Below are 17,846 nucleotides of genomic sequence, written 5' to 3'. Positions count from 1 at the left end.
AGTCCATATGTTCAGGCTGGAGTTGCACTGCTATGTATGGTTATCTTCCCCTCTCCCCAGGGCAGGAGTTGCTTTGAAGTTGTGTGAGTCCCTGTCAGGGCTACTTGCAGTGTGTTTCTCTGGCAGAAGCTGCTTTGGAGTGGGGCAAGTTGGATGGCGTGGATCTGCAGAAGAATGTGTCAGGCAGTCTAGACTGGGCCATGGGGAGAGATTTTTCACCTGCCAGCTCTTAGCCTTTTGTTCTTGGCAAAGTCTCCTAAAGATCCCTGGCCCTCCAGTGTACATTCTGAGATTAATGAATCATCTTCCCATATACTCCAGGAATTTTTCAGATTGCAGCTTCTATGCTGTATTTTAGCAGGGTTGTTTATTATGGTGGCTCTTTAGGGGCAGTAACTCAGTTTCCTGTTGCCCTCCAACTCTCCCAGAGCTGAGCCAACTCATTTTTAAAGTACCCAGAGTTAAGCCCTTCTGATTATAAAAACTCACAAAGTTAAAGCCCACTGGTTTTCAAAGCCTAATGTTATGGGGACTTGCCTTCCCAGTGCAGGTTCCCCATACCTGGCGTGCCTGGGGGAGGGTTTGCTCCTCTTCTTTTTTCATGCATATGGTGTCCCTCCCCTTTCTGGGTAGTCACCATGGAGTTTCATTTCTGACTGCATTTCCACCTCTCATACCCTTCTCAGTGTGGCTTCCTCTCTATGATTAGCTGTTGAAGTCTGTTCTGCCAGTCTTTCGGTCTTTTTCTGAATTAGTTGCACTGATGTGGCTGTTACCAAGGTGTGTCCATAGCAAACTTAGGTTCTTCCTGCTGCACCATCTTCCCTGTAAATGTGTTTAATCTCCCCAATTTTTTTAAATTTTTATTTATTTTTTATTTTTAATATGAAATTTATTGTCAAATTGGTTTCCATACAACACCCAGTGGTCATCCCAACAGGTGCCCTCCTCAATGCCCATCACCCACTTTCCCCTCCCTCCCACCCCCCATCAACTAGTCTCCCAAATTTTGAAACATGTTTTAAAAGTTACCGCTATGATTGTGGCTTTTTTTTTTTTTATAGCTCCCTTGTATTTCTAACAGCTTTGCTTTGTGTATTTTTTTATTGAGGTGAAATTCATGTTACAAAAAAAATTTAACTGTGCAATTTAGTGTCATTTAATGCATTCTTAATGTTGTACAATCACCTCCTTTATCTAGTTCCAAAATTTTCATTATCCCAAAAGAAAACCTTGTACTTATTAAATTATCCATCCCTATAGCCCCCTCCACCTAGTGCCTGGCAGCCAACTTCTGCTTTGTATCTCTGATTTTACTATTCTAGATATTTCAGTTAAGTGACATTATACAACACGTGACCTTTTTTATGTCAGACTTCTTAGGATATTTTTAAGATTCATCCATGTTGTAGCATGAATCAGTACTTCATTTATATCTGAGTAATATCTAGTGTGTGTATATACCATATTTATTTAACCATTCACCTGTGGATGGACATTTGAGTTTCTACCTTTTGATTATTGTGGATAACACTGCTGTGAACATTCATGTATTTATTAGAATACTTGTTTTCAGATCTTCTGGGAATATCTAGGAATGGAAATGCTGGGTTATATGATAACTCTGTGTTTAACATTTGAGGAACTATAAACTGTTTTCCACAACAGCTATACCATTTTATATTTCCACCAGTGATTTAGGAGTGTTTCAGTTTCTCCATATCCTTGCTAATGCTTGTTATTTAAGTGAGTTTGGTTATAGTCACCCTAGTGGCTGGAAAGTGGTATCTCATTGTGGTATTGATTTTCATTCCTCTAATGACTAATGATGTTGAACATATCTTTATGTGCTTACTTGCACATAAAATATATGTACATTAGGTATATGATTTACTAATATTTATTCCCATTCTATAGTTTGTCTTGAAAATGTCCTTTGCTATACAGAAGTTAATTTTGATGAAATCCTATTCATCTGTATATATGTTGCTTATGTTTTTGGTGTCATATCTTGGAATACATTGCCAACTCTAGTATCATCAGGAGTTACCTCTATATCTTCTTCTAAAAGTTTTATGGTTTTAGCACTTATATTTAGGTCTTTGACCTAAGTTGAGTTAATTTTTGTTAATCTTAATGGCATGATGTAGGGGTCCAACTTCATTCTTTTGTGTCAAAATATTAATTTGTTCCAGTACCCCTCATTGAATAATCTTGGCATCCTTGTTGAAAGTCAGTTGGCTGTATTTATATGGGTTTGTTTCTGGATTCTTAGTTCTTTCCAGCGTTCTGTAGATCTTTCCTTATGCCAGTACCACACCATCTTAATCTCTATAGCTTTGTAGCACATTTTGAAATTGGGATGCTTGAGTCCTTGAACTTTATTATTCTCTTACGATATTGCCTTAGCTCTTTCAAGGCTCATTGCAGTGCCATATGAATCTGATGGTATGCTTTTCCATTTCTACATTAAAGATCTTTGGAATTTTGATGGAGATTATATTGAATTTATAAATCATTTTTGGTAGTATTGCCATCTTAACATGTTAAGTCTTCCAGTCCATGAACACAGGCTGTATTTCTGTTTATCTGGGTTTTTTTTTTTTTAATTTCAACAGTGTTTTTTAGTTTTCAGTACACAAGTCTTGTAACTCTTAGACTAAATTATTCCCAGGTATCTTCTAGATGCTATTTCAAATGAAATTGTCTTAATTTTTTTTTTTAATTCTTTTTAACGTTTATTTATTATTGAGAGACAGAGCATGAGCAGGGGAGGGGCAGAGGGAGAGAGAGACACAGAATCTGAAGCAGACTCCAGGCTCTGAGCTGTCAGCACAGAGCCCGATGTGGGGGCTCGAACCCACAAACCACGAGATCATGACCTGAGCTGAAGTCAGACGCCAAACCGACTGAGCCACCCAGGCTCCCCTTAATTTTTTTTCATATTATTTCTTGAGTGGTGTTAGCTGTGGGTATTTCATAAATACCATACTTTGTATATTTTTAATACAGTGTTGTTTCGTGTGTTAAGGTTTTATGACATATCTTCTTACTGGATTAGAATTTATTATTATAAATGATATTAAATGTGTCTGAGCTTGAGGGTTGTTCACCTTAATGTGCAATTTCTAATTACCCATGTATTTATTTTTAAGATTTATATGTAGTTGATGGGCCTCAAGGTTAAGGGATAGATTTCATATTTGGGGATTTTAAGAAATTTAGATTTCTTTTTTAAGTGCATTTTTTTTGTTGAAATTTAACATGTAACACATACCATAATAAATAAAAAATACTCATCTGGAGAAATTTTCACAACACGAACACACCCTCATAACAAAAATTGAGATTGTGAAATTGCACACTGCTAGCAACCCAGAAGTCCCCCTTTATTTCCCTTTAGTCACTAACCCCTTTCTTCCCAAGTAATCATTGTTCTGACTTTTAACACTATAAATTAATTTTGCTTGTTTTTGAATTTTATGAATAGAATCATGCAGCAAACACTCCTTTGTATCTGGTTTGTTTCATTACCCTTATGTTTAAAATTTTCATCTATATTGTTGTATATGGCAATAGTTTTTTCTTGCTATGTAGGATTCCATTTATTATGTATGGCCACAGCAGTCTGTGGTGAATGGATACTGCAATTATTTCCATTTGGGGGCTATTATGATTAATGTTTATAGGTATTTTCTTGTACATGTTTTTTTGGTAAACATTCCTGTGCATTTTGTTAGTATACACTTAGGAATGGCAGAGCCATACAGTTTGTTTACCTTTTGTAAATACATCCCAGGTATAGTCATACCACATTTTATACACTGTGCTTTATTGCACTTCGCTGATACTGCATTTTTTTTACATATTGAACATTGTGGCAGCCCTGCATTGAGTGAGTCTTTAAGCACCATTTTTCCAACAGCATTTGTTTATTTCATGTTCTCTGTGTCACATTATTATATTTATTATGGTGATCTCTGATCAGTGATCTTTGGTGTTACTATTGTAATTGTTTGGGGGTGCCGTGGACCACACCTATGTAAGACCACAAACTTAATAAATGAGTGTGTTCTGACTACTCCACCTTCCAGCCATTCTCCTATATCCCTCCTCCTCCTCTCTTTGGGCCTCTCTATTCTTTGAGACATGGCAATATTGAAATTAGGCCAATTAATAAAATACCCTGTAGTGGCCTCATAAGTGTTCAGTGGGAATGAAAAGTCACATATCTCTCACTTTAAATCAAGAGCCAGGAATGATTACAATTAGTGAGGAAGGCATTTCGAAAGCCATGATAGGGGCGCCTGGGTGGCTCGGTCGGTTAAGCGTCCGACTTCAGCTCAGGTCATGATCTCATGGTCCGTGAGTTCGAGCCCCGCGTCGGGCTCTGTGCTGACAGCTCAGAGCCTGGAGCCTGTTTTTTTTTTTTTTTTTTTTTCAACGTTTTTTTTTATTTATTTTTGGGACAGAGAGAGACAGAGCATGAACGGGGGAGGGGCAGAGAGAGAGGGAGACACAGAATCGGAAACAGGCTCCAGGCTCCGAGCCATCAGCCCAGAGCCTGACGCGGGGCTGGAACTCACAGACCGCGAGATCGTGACCTGGCTGAAGTCGGACGCTTAACCGACTGCGCCACCCAGGCGCCCCCTGGAGCCTGTTTCAGATTCTGTGTCTCCCTCTCTCTCTGCTCCTCCCCTGTTCATGCTCTGTCTCTCTCTGTCTCAAAAATGAATAAACATTAAAAAAAAAAAAATTAAAAAAAAAGAAAGCCATGATAGACTGAAAGCTGTCATGTAATTGTAAGCCATGTTGTGAGTGCAAAGGAAAAGATCTTGAAGGAAATTAAAAGTGCTACTCCAGTGAATACATGACAGCCTTTTGCTCAAACAGAAAAAGTTTTAGTGGTCTGGATAGAAAATCAAACCAGCCACAACATTCCCTTAAGCCAAAGCCTAATCCAGAGCAAGGCCCAAACTCTCTTCAATTCTGTGAAGGCTGAGAGATGTTAGGAAGCTGCAGAAGAAAAGTTGGAAGCTAGCAGAGTTCTAAGGGAAGAAGCCATCTCCATTACATTAAAGAGCCAAGGTGAAGCAGCAAGTTATCCAGATCTAGCTAGGATCATTACTTGAGATGGCTACACTAAACAGATTTTCAATAGAGGTGAAATGACTTTTCTCGTACAATCCATCTAGTCTTTTCATAGCTAGAGAGAAGTCACTGCCTGGCTTTAAAGCTTCAGAGATTCTCTTGTTAGGGGCTAATACAGCTGCTGACTTTAAGTTGAAGCCAGTGCTCATTTGCCATCCTGAAAATCATAGAGCCCAGAAGAATTATGCTAAATCTGCTCTGCCTGTGGTCTACAAATGGAACAGCAAAGCCTGATGAGAGCAATCTGTTTATGCCATGGTTTACTGAATATTTTAAGCCCATTGTTGAGACCTACTGCTAAGAATAAAAGACTGGTTTCAAAATATTACTGCTCATTGACAACGCACCTGGTCACCCAAGAGCTCTGATAGAGATGTACAATGAGATGAATGTTGTTTTCAATACAATATCCATTCTGCAGTCTGGGGATCAAGGAGTAATTTTGACTTTCAAGTCTTACTATTTAAGAAATAATTTTGTGAGGCTGTTTAACTGCCATACATAGTGATTCCTATGATGGATCTGGGCAAAGTCAGTGGAAAACCTTCTGGAAAGGATTCACCATTCTAGGTGCCATTAAGAATATTCATGATTCATGGGGAAGAGGTCAGAATATCAGTATTAACAGGAGTTTGGAAAGAAGATTCCAGTGCTCATGGATGACTCTGAGGGATTTAAAACTTCAATGGAAGAAGTCACTGAAGATGTGACTGAATTGCTGTAATCTCATGATAAAAATTGGATGAGGGGTTGCTTCTAATGGATGAGCAAGGAAAGTGGTTTCTTGAGATCGAATCTACTGGTGAAGATGCTGTGGAAATTGATGAAATGACAACAAAGGATTTAGAATATTATGCAAACTTAGTAGATAAAGCAGCAGCAGGGTTTGAGAGGATTGACTCTAGTTTGGAAAGAAGTCCTGTGGGTAAAATGGTTTCAAACAGCATCACTTGCTACAGAGAAATTGTTTGTGAAAGGAAGATCCATGTGGCAAGCTTTGTTATTGTCTTATTTTAAGAAATTACCAGTCACCCAACCTTCAGCAATCACTACCCTGATCAGTCATCAGCCAAAACATGGAGGCAAGACCCCTCCACCCAGCCAAGGATTATGACTCGCTGAAGCCCAAATGACGTTTATTAGTATTTTTTAACAATGACGTATTTTTAGTTTTTTAAAAAAAATTTTTAATTTTATTTTTGAGAGAGAGAGCAGGGAAGGGAGATTCATGAGTTCGAGCCCCGCCTCGGGCTCTGCACCGACAGCACAATGCCTGCTTGGAATTCTCTCTCTTCTTTCTCTGTCCCTCCCCTGCTTGTACACACTCTATCTCAAAATAAATAAAATAAACTTAAAAAAAAAAAAGCTAATTCAGAAACACTAAAATACAGACGCAGCTAGACTGCACTGAAGTCTGTGGCAGGTCCAATAAGTTAAACATTGAAGTTTGAAAAGTACAGGATTGTTCCTGGTCCTTCTGGGGCACTTTATCCATTTCCTTACCAAATCCTAGGTTACTTTGAATTACAAAATAAGAAAATAGATTCTTACTTACAATATAATTATATTCATTAATGTTAGATTCTGTGTTTATGTATTAAATTTGTGTTTGTTAAATACTTATGCATTAAAAATCTATAAGCCTAAAGCATGTTTTAGAGTATGGTTTCACTAAGTTTAAGAGTTATTAAACACTGGGAGGGAGGATGGGCTAAATGGGTAAGGGGAATTGAGGAATCTACTCCTGAAAATCATTGTTGCGCTATATGCTAACTTGGATGTAAATTAAAAAAATAAAGTTATATTTAAAAAAAGAGTAAACACTTTTCAGAATGTCTGGCCCATAAAGAAAACTTAAATACTTGCCTCAATTAACTAAAGATTCTTATTCTTAACATGGTGAAAAAGAACACTGAATAAGGACTCATATCTAATTTCGGAATAAAGCTCAAGCTTCATCTCTTTGACCATTTGTGAAGTTAGGAATATGTACTGAATGGTCTCCAATTAGCAGTAACATATTTACTACTATATATTGTAGTTATTATATATATTACAAAATATTCTTAAATTAATGAATTATAAAATTTTAGTATTTAATAATTTATAATTTTAATATTTTATAATTTAATAAATTCTACCTAATCAGGAAATTTAAAACTTTTTTATCTTAATGGTCATGCTGAAAAAAAGACATTTCTTTTGATGGCTTTGTGACTTGAACTTTTTTCTCACTTGATAGCTCGAATTACATCTTTACAAGAAGAGGTAAAGCATCTCAAGCATAATCTTGAAAGAGTGGAAGGAGAAAGAAAAGAAGCTCAAGACATGCTTAATCACTCAGAAAAGGTAAATGACTTAACGTGTACCAATTTTGAGATATATGTACTTGGCTACCAAATACTATAACATGTTTTTATAAAATAGCATTCATTCCTGATGTTATATACTTGCTTTTTTTTTGAGAGAGAGAGCGAGAGCATGTGTACATGAACAGGAGAGAGGGGCAGAAGGAGGGAGGGAGGGAGGGAGGGAGGGAGAGAGAGAGAGAGAGAGAGAGAGAGAGAGAGAGAGAGATAGAAAGAATCTTAAGCAGGCTTCATACCCAGTGAGGAGCCTGCTGTGGGGCTCGATCTCATGACCATGAGATAATGATCTGAGTGAGCCAAATCAAGAATCGGACCTTTTACTTGACCGAGCCACCCAGCCACACCTATATACTTGCATTTCTAAAAATCTTTATGATCAGTAGTGGTTTTGTGGGAGTGTGTGTGTGTGTCTTACTTAGGGCTTTTTATTGTGTTATTTTTGTTTGTTTTTAACTTTGAAGGGTATTAGATGTTTCCTATTATCGAATCATCACAAATTACTTTCGTTTGGAAATATCTTTTCATGTAGAATTTTTTCCCCCAGTTTTTTGTACTTGGGTAAAATGAAGATGCTGAATGTTACTAGCCTTATGAAGAAGGAAAACAAAGGATAGGTATATGGTAGATCATGTGTGCTTTTTCCATTTTGTTGGTAATAGTTAGCAAAATAGAAAATAGCATAAAGTGATTGGCCCTTGCGTATAGTTTTCTTACCAGTCAAAAACTGTCATTGGTTATCCTCTGTCCTTACCTTGCTAAGAAAAGTATTAAATAGATAATATGTAGATCTTTCACTTTTTCACTTCCTCCCTAAATGTGGGTTTACTAGATCCTCAGATAAATGATCAGAAAATGTACCACTTATCTGTCCTTTGGACATGTTTTGTAATAGAGTAGTATGTCTAAGCCTGGTATAACTGTGGTTGTAGGATGAAAGAAAGAAGAGTAGAAGATGCACCCAAACAGAAATGGAATACATTTTGACTTGTCCTTTAGTCAAGGCAATGTAAATCTGGGTGTACATTTAATTTAACTGTAAATTAATAGTTTTGAATCTGAATTTAATTTTTTGTAAGCGGCAGCAAAAATGTTTCAATGAACTAAAGAATTGTCCTATTCATTTCTGATTCTAGCAGTGAACCCTCCTGAATACAACTACCACCAAAACCCTTCTGGGGGAAGGAGGTGGTGATATTTTGCTTTTAATTATATGAGCTTATCATGATTTTTAAAGTAAGACATGATAGATAATGTGAAATATACAAGAAAGTATAAATGTTCTAAATAAAAATATTTAAGTAAATACAGTATCACATTTCAGGCCAGTGTGATTCATATATTGTCTCTTATGGAATATTACATAATGTAAGATTTAACAATGTGTCTTTTGCCTAGTGTATTACATAAGTTATTTTCATTTTACAGGAAAAGAATAATTTAGAGATAGATTTAAACTATAAGCTTAAATCATTACAACAAAGGTTAGAACAAGAGGTAAATGAACATAAAGTAACCAAAGCTCGTTTAACTGACAAACATCAGTCTATTGAAGAGGCAAAGTCTGTTGCAATGTGTGGTAAGTGTTGGTTTTCATATTTTCTATATGAGTAATTTTTAAATAATGCCTACCAAAAAAAACTGGTTTTGTTTAAAATTTCACTTTATAGTAGTATAAACACTTAAAAATTATAAATTGTCATTCAGTAAAAGGATTCTCCCTTTTTCACTTTGGATACCTTCCATTTTTTTTAATCACAATTTTACCTTCTATTTCCCTCACTCTATTATCCTCCATTCTCTATCAATATCAGTGGAATCTCTCTTTTCTCCCAGTTTTTATTAGCCCTTTCCTTTATTTTCTTCCTGATCCATTCTGAAAATCATTGTCTGTTAGTTCATCTTCTTTCTTGTTTAGTATCCTCAATTTTCCAATTCCTTTGTGTTTCCACTTTACTATGACTCTAAACACAACCCTAGATCAAACTAATGAGTTCCTTTCTTCACATCAGATAAGTTCTTCAGAGAGGGTTAGCCCAATGCATTATCTCCAACCTCAGGCGAGCTGTTAGTTTTTTAGTATATCACTTACTGTTTTCTTTCTCTCAGACTTTTCCTTCTGTTCTCAAGCTTTGTATGTCATTTCTTTATCCATCTACTGTTAGGTGAACTTTTCTCCTATTTAAAAAAGAAATCATGAAAGCATAGGTGAGAACGCCTCAAAGTCTTGTTCTCTTACTTAATCAGCCTATCCTACTTCTTTACCCATCTTCATTTTCTTTCCTGTCAGAAGATACTGATCCTCGGGGCACCTGGATGGCTCAGTCGGTTAAGTATCTGACTTCTGCTCAGGTCATGGTCTCACAGTTTATGGGTTCGAGCCCTGTGTCAGGCTCTGTGCTGACAGCTCAGAGCCTGGAACCTGCTTGGGATTCTGTGTCTCCCTTTTTCTGCCCCTCCCCTGCTCGCGCTCTGTCTCTCTCAAAAGTAAATAAACATTAAAAAAATTTTTTTAAAGATATTAACCGTCTTCTTGTTTGACTAATATGTGCTAGCTGTACTCAGATCTAGCCTCATCTTATCTCATCTTAACTATCTTTTTTTTTTTCTTCATCCTTAACCTTTTCTCTTCCACTGAATCCTTTCTTGTTGTGAACATGTGCAAGTCTCTTCCATTATACATAGATAGATAGATAGATAAAATTTTTTGAGCATGCAGGATGCCTGGGTAGCTCAGTCAGATAAGCATCCAACTTACCTTCAGGTCATGATCTCGTGGTTTATGAGTGAGAGCCCCACGTCAGGCTGTGTGCTGACAGCTCAGAACCTGGAGTCTGCTTCAGATTCTGTGTCTCCATCTCTCTCTGCCCCTCCCCCGCTCAACGCTCTGTGTGTGTGTGTCTCAAAAATAAACATTAAAAAAATTTTTTTTAATTTTGTGAGCATGTGCAAGTATCTTCCTTTATAAACAAATAAATAAATAAATAGACAAACCCTTGCAGTAATCTCTGATTCTTACTAACTGCCACTGTTTTATTCCATTTCTTTATAGCCAAACTTTTAAAAGAAGAGTTTGCCTTTTTTCACCTTGCACTTACTTTGTAACCTGCTACAATCTGGAAGTGTCACTTAACACTTTAAATTCTGCTCATTCAAGGGGAAACTTAGGATCCTATCTGTCAGACCTGCTTTAATCTCTTATTCTCATAATCCTAGTTAATGGCTGTATAGTTTTTAGCAGCCCAGGCTTGGAATCAAACAAATCTGTTTTGCCTCTTACCTACTCTGTGGTGATTATTAAAAAGATATTAGATGGAAAAAATGCATATAAAGTGCCTGTACATAGAAGGCTTTTAATAAATGGGAAATACTGTTATGGCTAAGGGTGGTGATATTTAGCATCCAGGTATCCAAGCCAGAAATCTGGGAATCATTCAGCAATTCTACTTCCAAATGATATATACAATATATTCCTCCTTTCCTTTTCTCTTTTAGTTCATGGTGACATCATCATTTGCTTGATCTGTTTAATTATTACTCTGCCAGTTGTTCTGCTCATCAATCTATTGTTCTCATTTAAGCCAGAATGATCCTTTTGAAATTTAAATCTTACTGTGCCAGTCCTTTGTGGCTTTTCATTGTTTGCAAGGCACCCGTCAAACTCCTCAGGACATAAAGAGCCTTTGAGTTGGCACTTACCCATCTTTATAGTCTTACTACTCTGCACTTTGTTATGTGTACTTCACATAACTGGTGTGCTTCAGCCATATTAAACTACTTTTATTTCTTTCATGTACATTACTTGTTGACTGCCTACTATAGGCCAGGCACACCTGGGAATATATAGCATAGAATAAGACAAGAATCCTTCCTCTTAGAGATTATTTTCTGATGGTAGAGATAATCAAAAAAAGCAAATAAATGAAAATCAGTGCAGATTGTAATCATTAATATGAAGAAAATACATACAGTGTGATAGTTTCTAAGTATTGCTATGTTAGATGGGGTTCTGAGGAAAGGCCTCTCTGAACTAATAATATTTGAGGCAAAGTGAACCATCCAGGAGAAAGTATGTTCCAGGCAGAAGAGATGATAAGTTCAATACTCTTATTCTAAGAATAGTGGGAAGCCATTGTAGTGTTTTGAGCTGTGCTGGCATGTGTAACATATGTTTTTGAAAGACCACTCCTGCTGTATGGAGAATGCTTTTGAGAGAGAGAACAGTTTAAAAATGGAGATCAACTAGAAGGCTATATAATGTGTAGGGATTAGTGGTAGTAGAGCATGAAAGAAATGTAGATACAAAGGGTAAGAGGGTAAGAGTTGGTGATGAATTGGATGGAAATTAAAAAAAGGAACCAAGAAAGGCTCTGGCTCTTTTTTTATGGGGGGGGGGTGCTTTTTAATTTTAACAACTGGATGGATGTTAATATGTTTTGACATTGAGATGACTGGGATGGGATGAGTGGTTTGGGATGGGAGGGAAATAAAGGTGTCTATTTTAGATATGTTAACTTTGAAAACCGTGTTAGATATCTAAGTGGAAATGTCAAATATATATGAGTCTGGAGCTCAGAGGAGAGCAGGAGTTATACAGTCATGCACAGAACCTCCTAAGGGGAAATAGGGCAGAATAGAAATGGAATCATAGCAGAGCCCTTGGGTAGTGTAACATTTTCCAAATGTTACAAAGGAAACCAATAACAGTCAAAGGGGGTTGCAGGAACACCAAGTAAGTATGGTGTTAGAATTTCAAAGAGTAAAATATTGAAAAAAAATGAGGAAGTTATTCAATATACGGATTCTATTAAGGTCAGTAAAGATGAAGACCCAGACATTTGTGTGTCTTCTGAATTTTGCAGGATGGACCTCACTCACTGGTTATCATACAAAGCAGTTTCAGTGGAATGGTGGAGATGGAGGCCAAAAGGGAAAGTAGTAAATGTATAGTAGATGAGGCACTGGAGACAGTAAGTGGAGGCACTGGAGACAGGAAGTTCTTCCAGAAGTTTCTGAACAGAGATGGAATAGTAGCTAAAGAGGAATGTGAGAGCAGTAGAGGATATTTTAGGAAGGGAGATAATAAATGAGATTATTATGTTGGTGAGAATGATTCAGTTAGGAGAAGGAAATTGTTGAGGCAGGGAAGAAATGAAATAATTGAAGGAACAAAGTCCAGAACAGAAGTGGATGGATTTGTATTTGATTAGAGATGGGAATTAAGAGGCAATGATTACTGGTATGGCTAAGTTTGTAGGTTTGGAGGGAAAGATGAGGAAGTTCCATTCTAATTGTTTCTATTTTGTTACCTAGAGGGCAGTCTCCAAGAATGGAAAAGCAGACTTACTAAGTTTGAATCATGTCTGTACAACTTACTAGTTGCAGGACCTTGGAAAATTGAACCTTTCAGAACCTTAGTTACCATATCTCAAAAAAGGAGCCTCACTATAGACTTTTATCTTTTGATAATAATTAAAGTGGGTACTATACTACCGTGGAATCTTGTTTGTTTGAATTGCAAAAATTAGAATTCCTATCAGCCTTAAGTCCCTTGAAACTTTTCTGGAACAATGTAAGGTATAGATTAATAACCACAGCCTTATTTCTCTGCTTTTATCTGAACTACCTCCATTTTTCTTTTTAGTTACTTCATTTTTTTTTTTCTAGTTATATTTTCACCTTCTGGTCTAGAAATGGCACTTAATAATTTCTCATAACATTGGGCGTGGGCTGGATTTAGAAGGTTTTATTCTACTACTTTATTTTATAACTCCTTTCGTTTAGACATCCTACTATGCAAATAATTCAAATGACATTAGGACTTCTGTAATAAATTGTTCCATTAGAATCCCAGGATAAAAACAGTAGGGATTTTTGACACCAGTTTGTCTTATGGAGCCCATGCAAGTGAAAGTATGTATGTCTGTAACTTTTTTTTTTTTCCTCACAGAAATGGAAAAGAAGCTGAAGGAAGAGAGAGAAGCTCGAGAGAAGGCTGAAAATAGAGTTGTTCAGATTGAGAAACAGTGTTCAATGCTAGATGTTGATCTGAAACAATCTCAGCAGAAGCTTGAGCATTTGACTGAAAATAAAGAAAGGATGGAGGATGAAGTAAGAAAAATAGTATTGATTTTGTTGATCTTATAAAAGAGAAGTAATCATAAATTATAAGTGAAAAGTTATCTATAATTTAAAAAACATGGAGGAGATTTGAATAAAATAACCTGTATGTGTATGTGTTTACTGCTATAAAGCCACCACTGTATCCTTCCTTCCTAGGATTTTTATCTACAGATAGTTGTTGAACAGTCACACCATAGGATTTATACTATTTTGCACTATGACAGTACAACTCTATAGAAGTGTCATAGCTCCTCTTCTGAAGAAATTGCCATCTGCTTTTTAAAAACACACACACAAAAAAGTTTATTGTAAAGTTCTCTTGTAATCCCAAAGAGGAGAAATTGCTCTTAGATCTCAAGAAAAATGTTAACTACAGAGTCTTGACTGGCTTAGATTGATGGAAAACACAGGGTACACATTTACAAAGCAATAAATAAAGATAAAATGCCATTATATCCTTGTGGTTATTATATGTATTTTAAAAATCACTTATAAGACTGGAAGGAATCAGTCTGCATATATGTTAGAAAAGGGAGAGAGAGAAAACCAGAATAATCAGGAAAGACTTCTTACAGGAGGAATGAGATATTTCCATTATTTAAAGATTGAGTAAGACCTCAAAAGTTCATAGTTTGAGAGTCAGAAGCTAGAGTTGATAGAGAGGGAACATTATCAATAATGATGATAGTAAAAGAGTGATTAATGAATGAAGATAGGTAAGTGAAAGACAAGGACTTGATCTGACCAGAGAAGAAAAGACATATTGTATAGTCATGGGAAACTTGGGAACCAAAGTATTGATAATGATTTAAACTTAAAATGGGAGGCTGTAGGTGAAAATACTCTTTTAGAAAATAAAATTAGTCTGGTAGTGTTCTATAGAATGAACTAGAAAGAAAAGAGATTTAGTGGATACCTGTTATAGCCAACACGCAGGAAGAAAGTATGTTGAAAATTTGGAAGACCATACTCAGTCATTTCAAAATGTAATTTTTGAGCACCTTTTATCTTCCCGGCTCTGCTGGGAGTTGGATTACTGCATAAGATAGATATGTTCTTGACTTCTGTGGAACTTCGAGCCCAGAAGGAAAGACAGATATTAAGATCAAAATTACAAGCATGACATTAATTTAAAGAGGAAGTACTGAATGCTGTAGGAGTGTTTTGAGTAATTACATCCAGGGGTTAAGGAAGGCCTCACTAAACTTCAGAGGGTTATAGACCAGAGCACAAACATTTATGAATCCGAAAAGGTGAATTTAAATACCCCTTATGTCCCTCCAAAAGTGGCTTTTATGGCCATTCTCTACTCTAAAATTTCTGTACATGTTGGGACCGAAAGAAACCAGATTTTTTTCCTCCAAGATCTCATATCTGAAATTTGGGGGTTAATTTGACTTAATAGTAAGTTCTATAGTTATAAATAACATGTCAACAATGGAGACTCTTTAGAATACTAATATTCTCTGTATAAGGCAGTATAGCACATTTGAGATTTGATTGATATTCTTTCAAATAATGTTTACTAAATTATTAGTGAGATTTAAGACTGCAATTATTTTTCTTATTCATAGGTTAAGAATCTATCCCTGCAACTGGAGCAGGAATCAAATAAGCGAGTATTGTTACAGAATGAATTGAAGACTCAAGCGTTTGAAGCGGACAATTTAAAAGGTCTAGAAAAGCAGATGAAACAGGAAATAAATACTTTATTGGAAGCAAAGAGATTATTAGAATTTGAGTTAGCTCAGCTTACAAAGTAAGTCTCAAAAATAACATTTTTTTGTTTCTTTTTTGTGTTCTGCATTTGCTTATGTTTGATATTTTATATGTGTAGAAATAATTTATTTGCAATTTGTGAAAGGAAAACTTAGGAAAAAAGCATTTAGAAAAAAGAATTTACTTGCAAAGGTTTGCAAGGGAGCCTTACTGAATAAAAAGTAGAGATCTTTAAAGGGTGAAAAAAGGAGATTATCAAGGCCACTGACTTTACAGTAAGTCCATTTATGGTGGAAAAATTAGTTTTCTCATGATTTTCATACCGACAAAAGGCCTGTTTCTTCACACTAGAATTACAAAAATCAGAATTAAACTTTTTTATTAAGTATTCAGTGTCTCATGGGAAATGTTCAGTATTTCTTTATATTAGGAACTAGAGTTAGACATGATGACTCTATGTTTTGTTTTGTTTTGTTCCTTTGGTTCATCTCAGAATGCAAAGTACCTTTTTTCTTCTTCTACTCTGAAATGTGATGTGTCCACTTACTTGAAGTGGAGATGATGCAAGGTTTCATTATTGCTTTCAGAATTTGTATAAAGACATGCTTCAAAAATTTAATGTCAAAGATTAGTATATTTTATACCAAGTCACGTGTTTTTATTTCTTCTAGATTTATGTGATAATACCCTTCATTTGCCAGCTTCATTTACAACATAGTAATTCTTGGGTAAAATTGTCAGTTTTTGTTTTGTTGGATTTATATTGGCAAAATTCTTTTCCCCCTTGTAGAGCCTTCATTTTCGCATTATGTGTTCTGTAGTTTTCTTCTCCCAGAATAACTTTCACTCAGCATTCAGTGAACACTTATTATGTCCTTTTATCAACTATATGCCTTGTTAGATGCTGAAAATACAAATCTATCACTATCTAAAATGAAAACCCAGCAGATGCAGATGGAATTGTTTATCCTTGAAAATATGTAACCGGGGGTTACATTGTGTTTCTGTCTTGTCTGTTTCTTTGTGAATTGTGTTCATGTGTGTATTATATATATGTAGGTGTGTCTGTGTTCCTCCTCCTTTGTCATGTATTGTTCTTGCCTTCTTTCTCGTTCCTTACCTGGTTTTTTATTTCCAGCCCCACCTCCATGCTTCATTGGCCATAATGTATGGTATTATATGTATATATAATGTATGGTATGTATAATATTATTTGTGAATATTTTCATGTGCCCTGTTTTTAATCGCTTACTATACTACATGTGACATTTAAAGTTTATTCCTAAGGATGCTTTTCTCTACTAAAACTTAGAAAATATCATTTTTATTTTTGCAACTTGGATTAATCCACAGTTAATATTCTCCTGAAAGTGACCTTCAGTAAAAAACAGTTCCCTCTACTTTGTATAGTAGGAGCAAAATGGAACGAGACAGTGTGGCCTGACCAAATATGAATATTAAAGTAATACTGTATAGTGAATTATGATTTTTAAAAACAAAGGTCATTTTAGTAAACCTTTTTATTTTTAGCAACTTTAATAAATAAAGAATAATACAAAGTATAGTATAAATAGCATTCATTTATTATTTTCTCTTTTACCTGAAGACAGTATAGAGGAAATGAAGGACAGATGCGGGAGCTACAAGATCAGCTTGAGGCAGAGCAATATTTTTCGGTAAGAATCATTTTTAACACTTTGCTTAAAATTAGGTATTTAGATTTTTAATGTGAACTGACTTTTTTTCAAATGACCGTGAAGTGGTTTTCTCCCCCTTTTCGTGTCCCCATCTCTACATTTCATTTCTGAATCTGAGTTCGTGCTCTATGTAAGTTGTAAAGAAACTAACGTTTTTGTGAAACATTTCTAAAATTGCCATCAAAGTAAAGCTGTATGTAAGACTTTGTTAAGGGTTTTGTTTGCCTGTTAGCAAACTTGGGTATTTTCATATGTGGTTCATGTATGCATGTTCCATTTGCAGGTATAACTGCATACAGTTATAGATATAACTATGCTCAAAAGGGTTTGTTGTTTTGTTTTTTTTTTTTTTGGTTTTAGCTCTTTTTATTCACTTTATGTATCTATTTTGCTTTTTTTTCCATAGAAGTCATTCTAACTCTTATTTGCTGCAGGCCAGGTTATTTTCACTACTAGTATTGATTAACATTCATAGCTAATTCTTTGAGATTTGAAGGTAGTGAAGGTTCTGCAGTGTTATTTCTTTTGGTTGCCAAGTTTATATGCTGCCATTTCAACTTGACAGTTACCTAGCTTCTCCATTACTGTTACACCTGGCAGCCACTTTTGCTACAAGTTTTAGTGCAGTTAAATTAGAGAGTTCTAGTTATGCTAGTGAACATGCCCTAGAAACCAAGTGAACAATATTGGAACTAATGATTTATTAATGAATTAATAAAGAATCTGAATACCAGGGCACCTGGATGGCTCAGTTGGTTAAGCCTCCCACTCTTGATATAGGCTCAGGTCA

At 35.7% G+C, this 17,846-nt stretch overlaps 1 protein-coding gene across 5 annotated transcripts in view; it reads left to right on the top strand.

Moving 5' to 3' along the window:
- The window catches only part of ROCK1 (Rho associated coiled-coil containing protein kinase 1), a 175,534-nt gene that overhangs the window by 110,320 nt on the left and 47,368 nt on the right, over nucleotides 1-17,846 (top strand). For all 5 annotated transcript variants that reach the window (XM_042910122.1, XM_042910120.1, XM_042910125.1 and 2 more), the window contains 5 exons: nucleotides 7,394-7,500; nucleotides 8,946-9,096; nucleotides 13,468-13,628; nucleotides 15,215-15,399; nucleotides 16,966-17,035. In XM_042910122.1, coding sequence (XP_042766056.1) covers nucleotides 7,394-7,500; nucleotides 8,946-9,096; nucleotides 13,468-13,628; nucleotides 15,215-15,399; nucleotides 16,966-17,035 — 674 coding nt within the window. The remainder of the gene's footprint in view (nucleotides 1-7,393; nucleotides 7,501-8,945; nucleotides 9,097-13,467; nucleotides 13,629-15,214; nucleotides 15,400-16,965; nucleotides 17,036-17,846) is intronic.

The sequence above is a fragment of the Panthera leo genome, chromosome D3 (genome assembly GCF_018350215.1).
Source record: "Panthera leo isolate Ple1 chromosome D3, P.leo_Ple1_pat1.1, whole genome shotgun sequence".
Classification (NCBI taxonomy): Eukaryota; Metazoa; Chordata; class Mammalia; order Carnivora; family Felidae; genus Panthera; species Panthera leo.
Note: the sequence above shows the minus strand (reverse complement) of the source record. Positions and strands in the feature narration are given on the sequence as shown.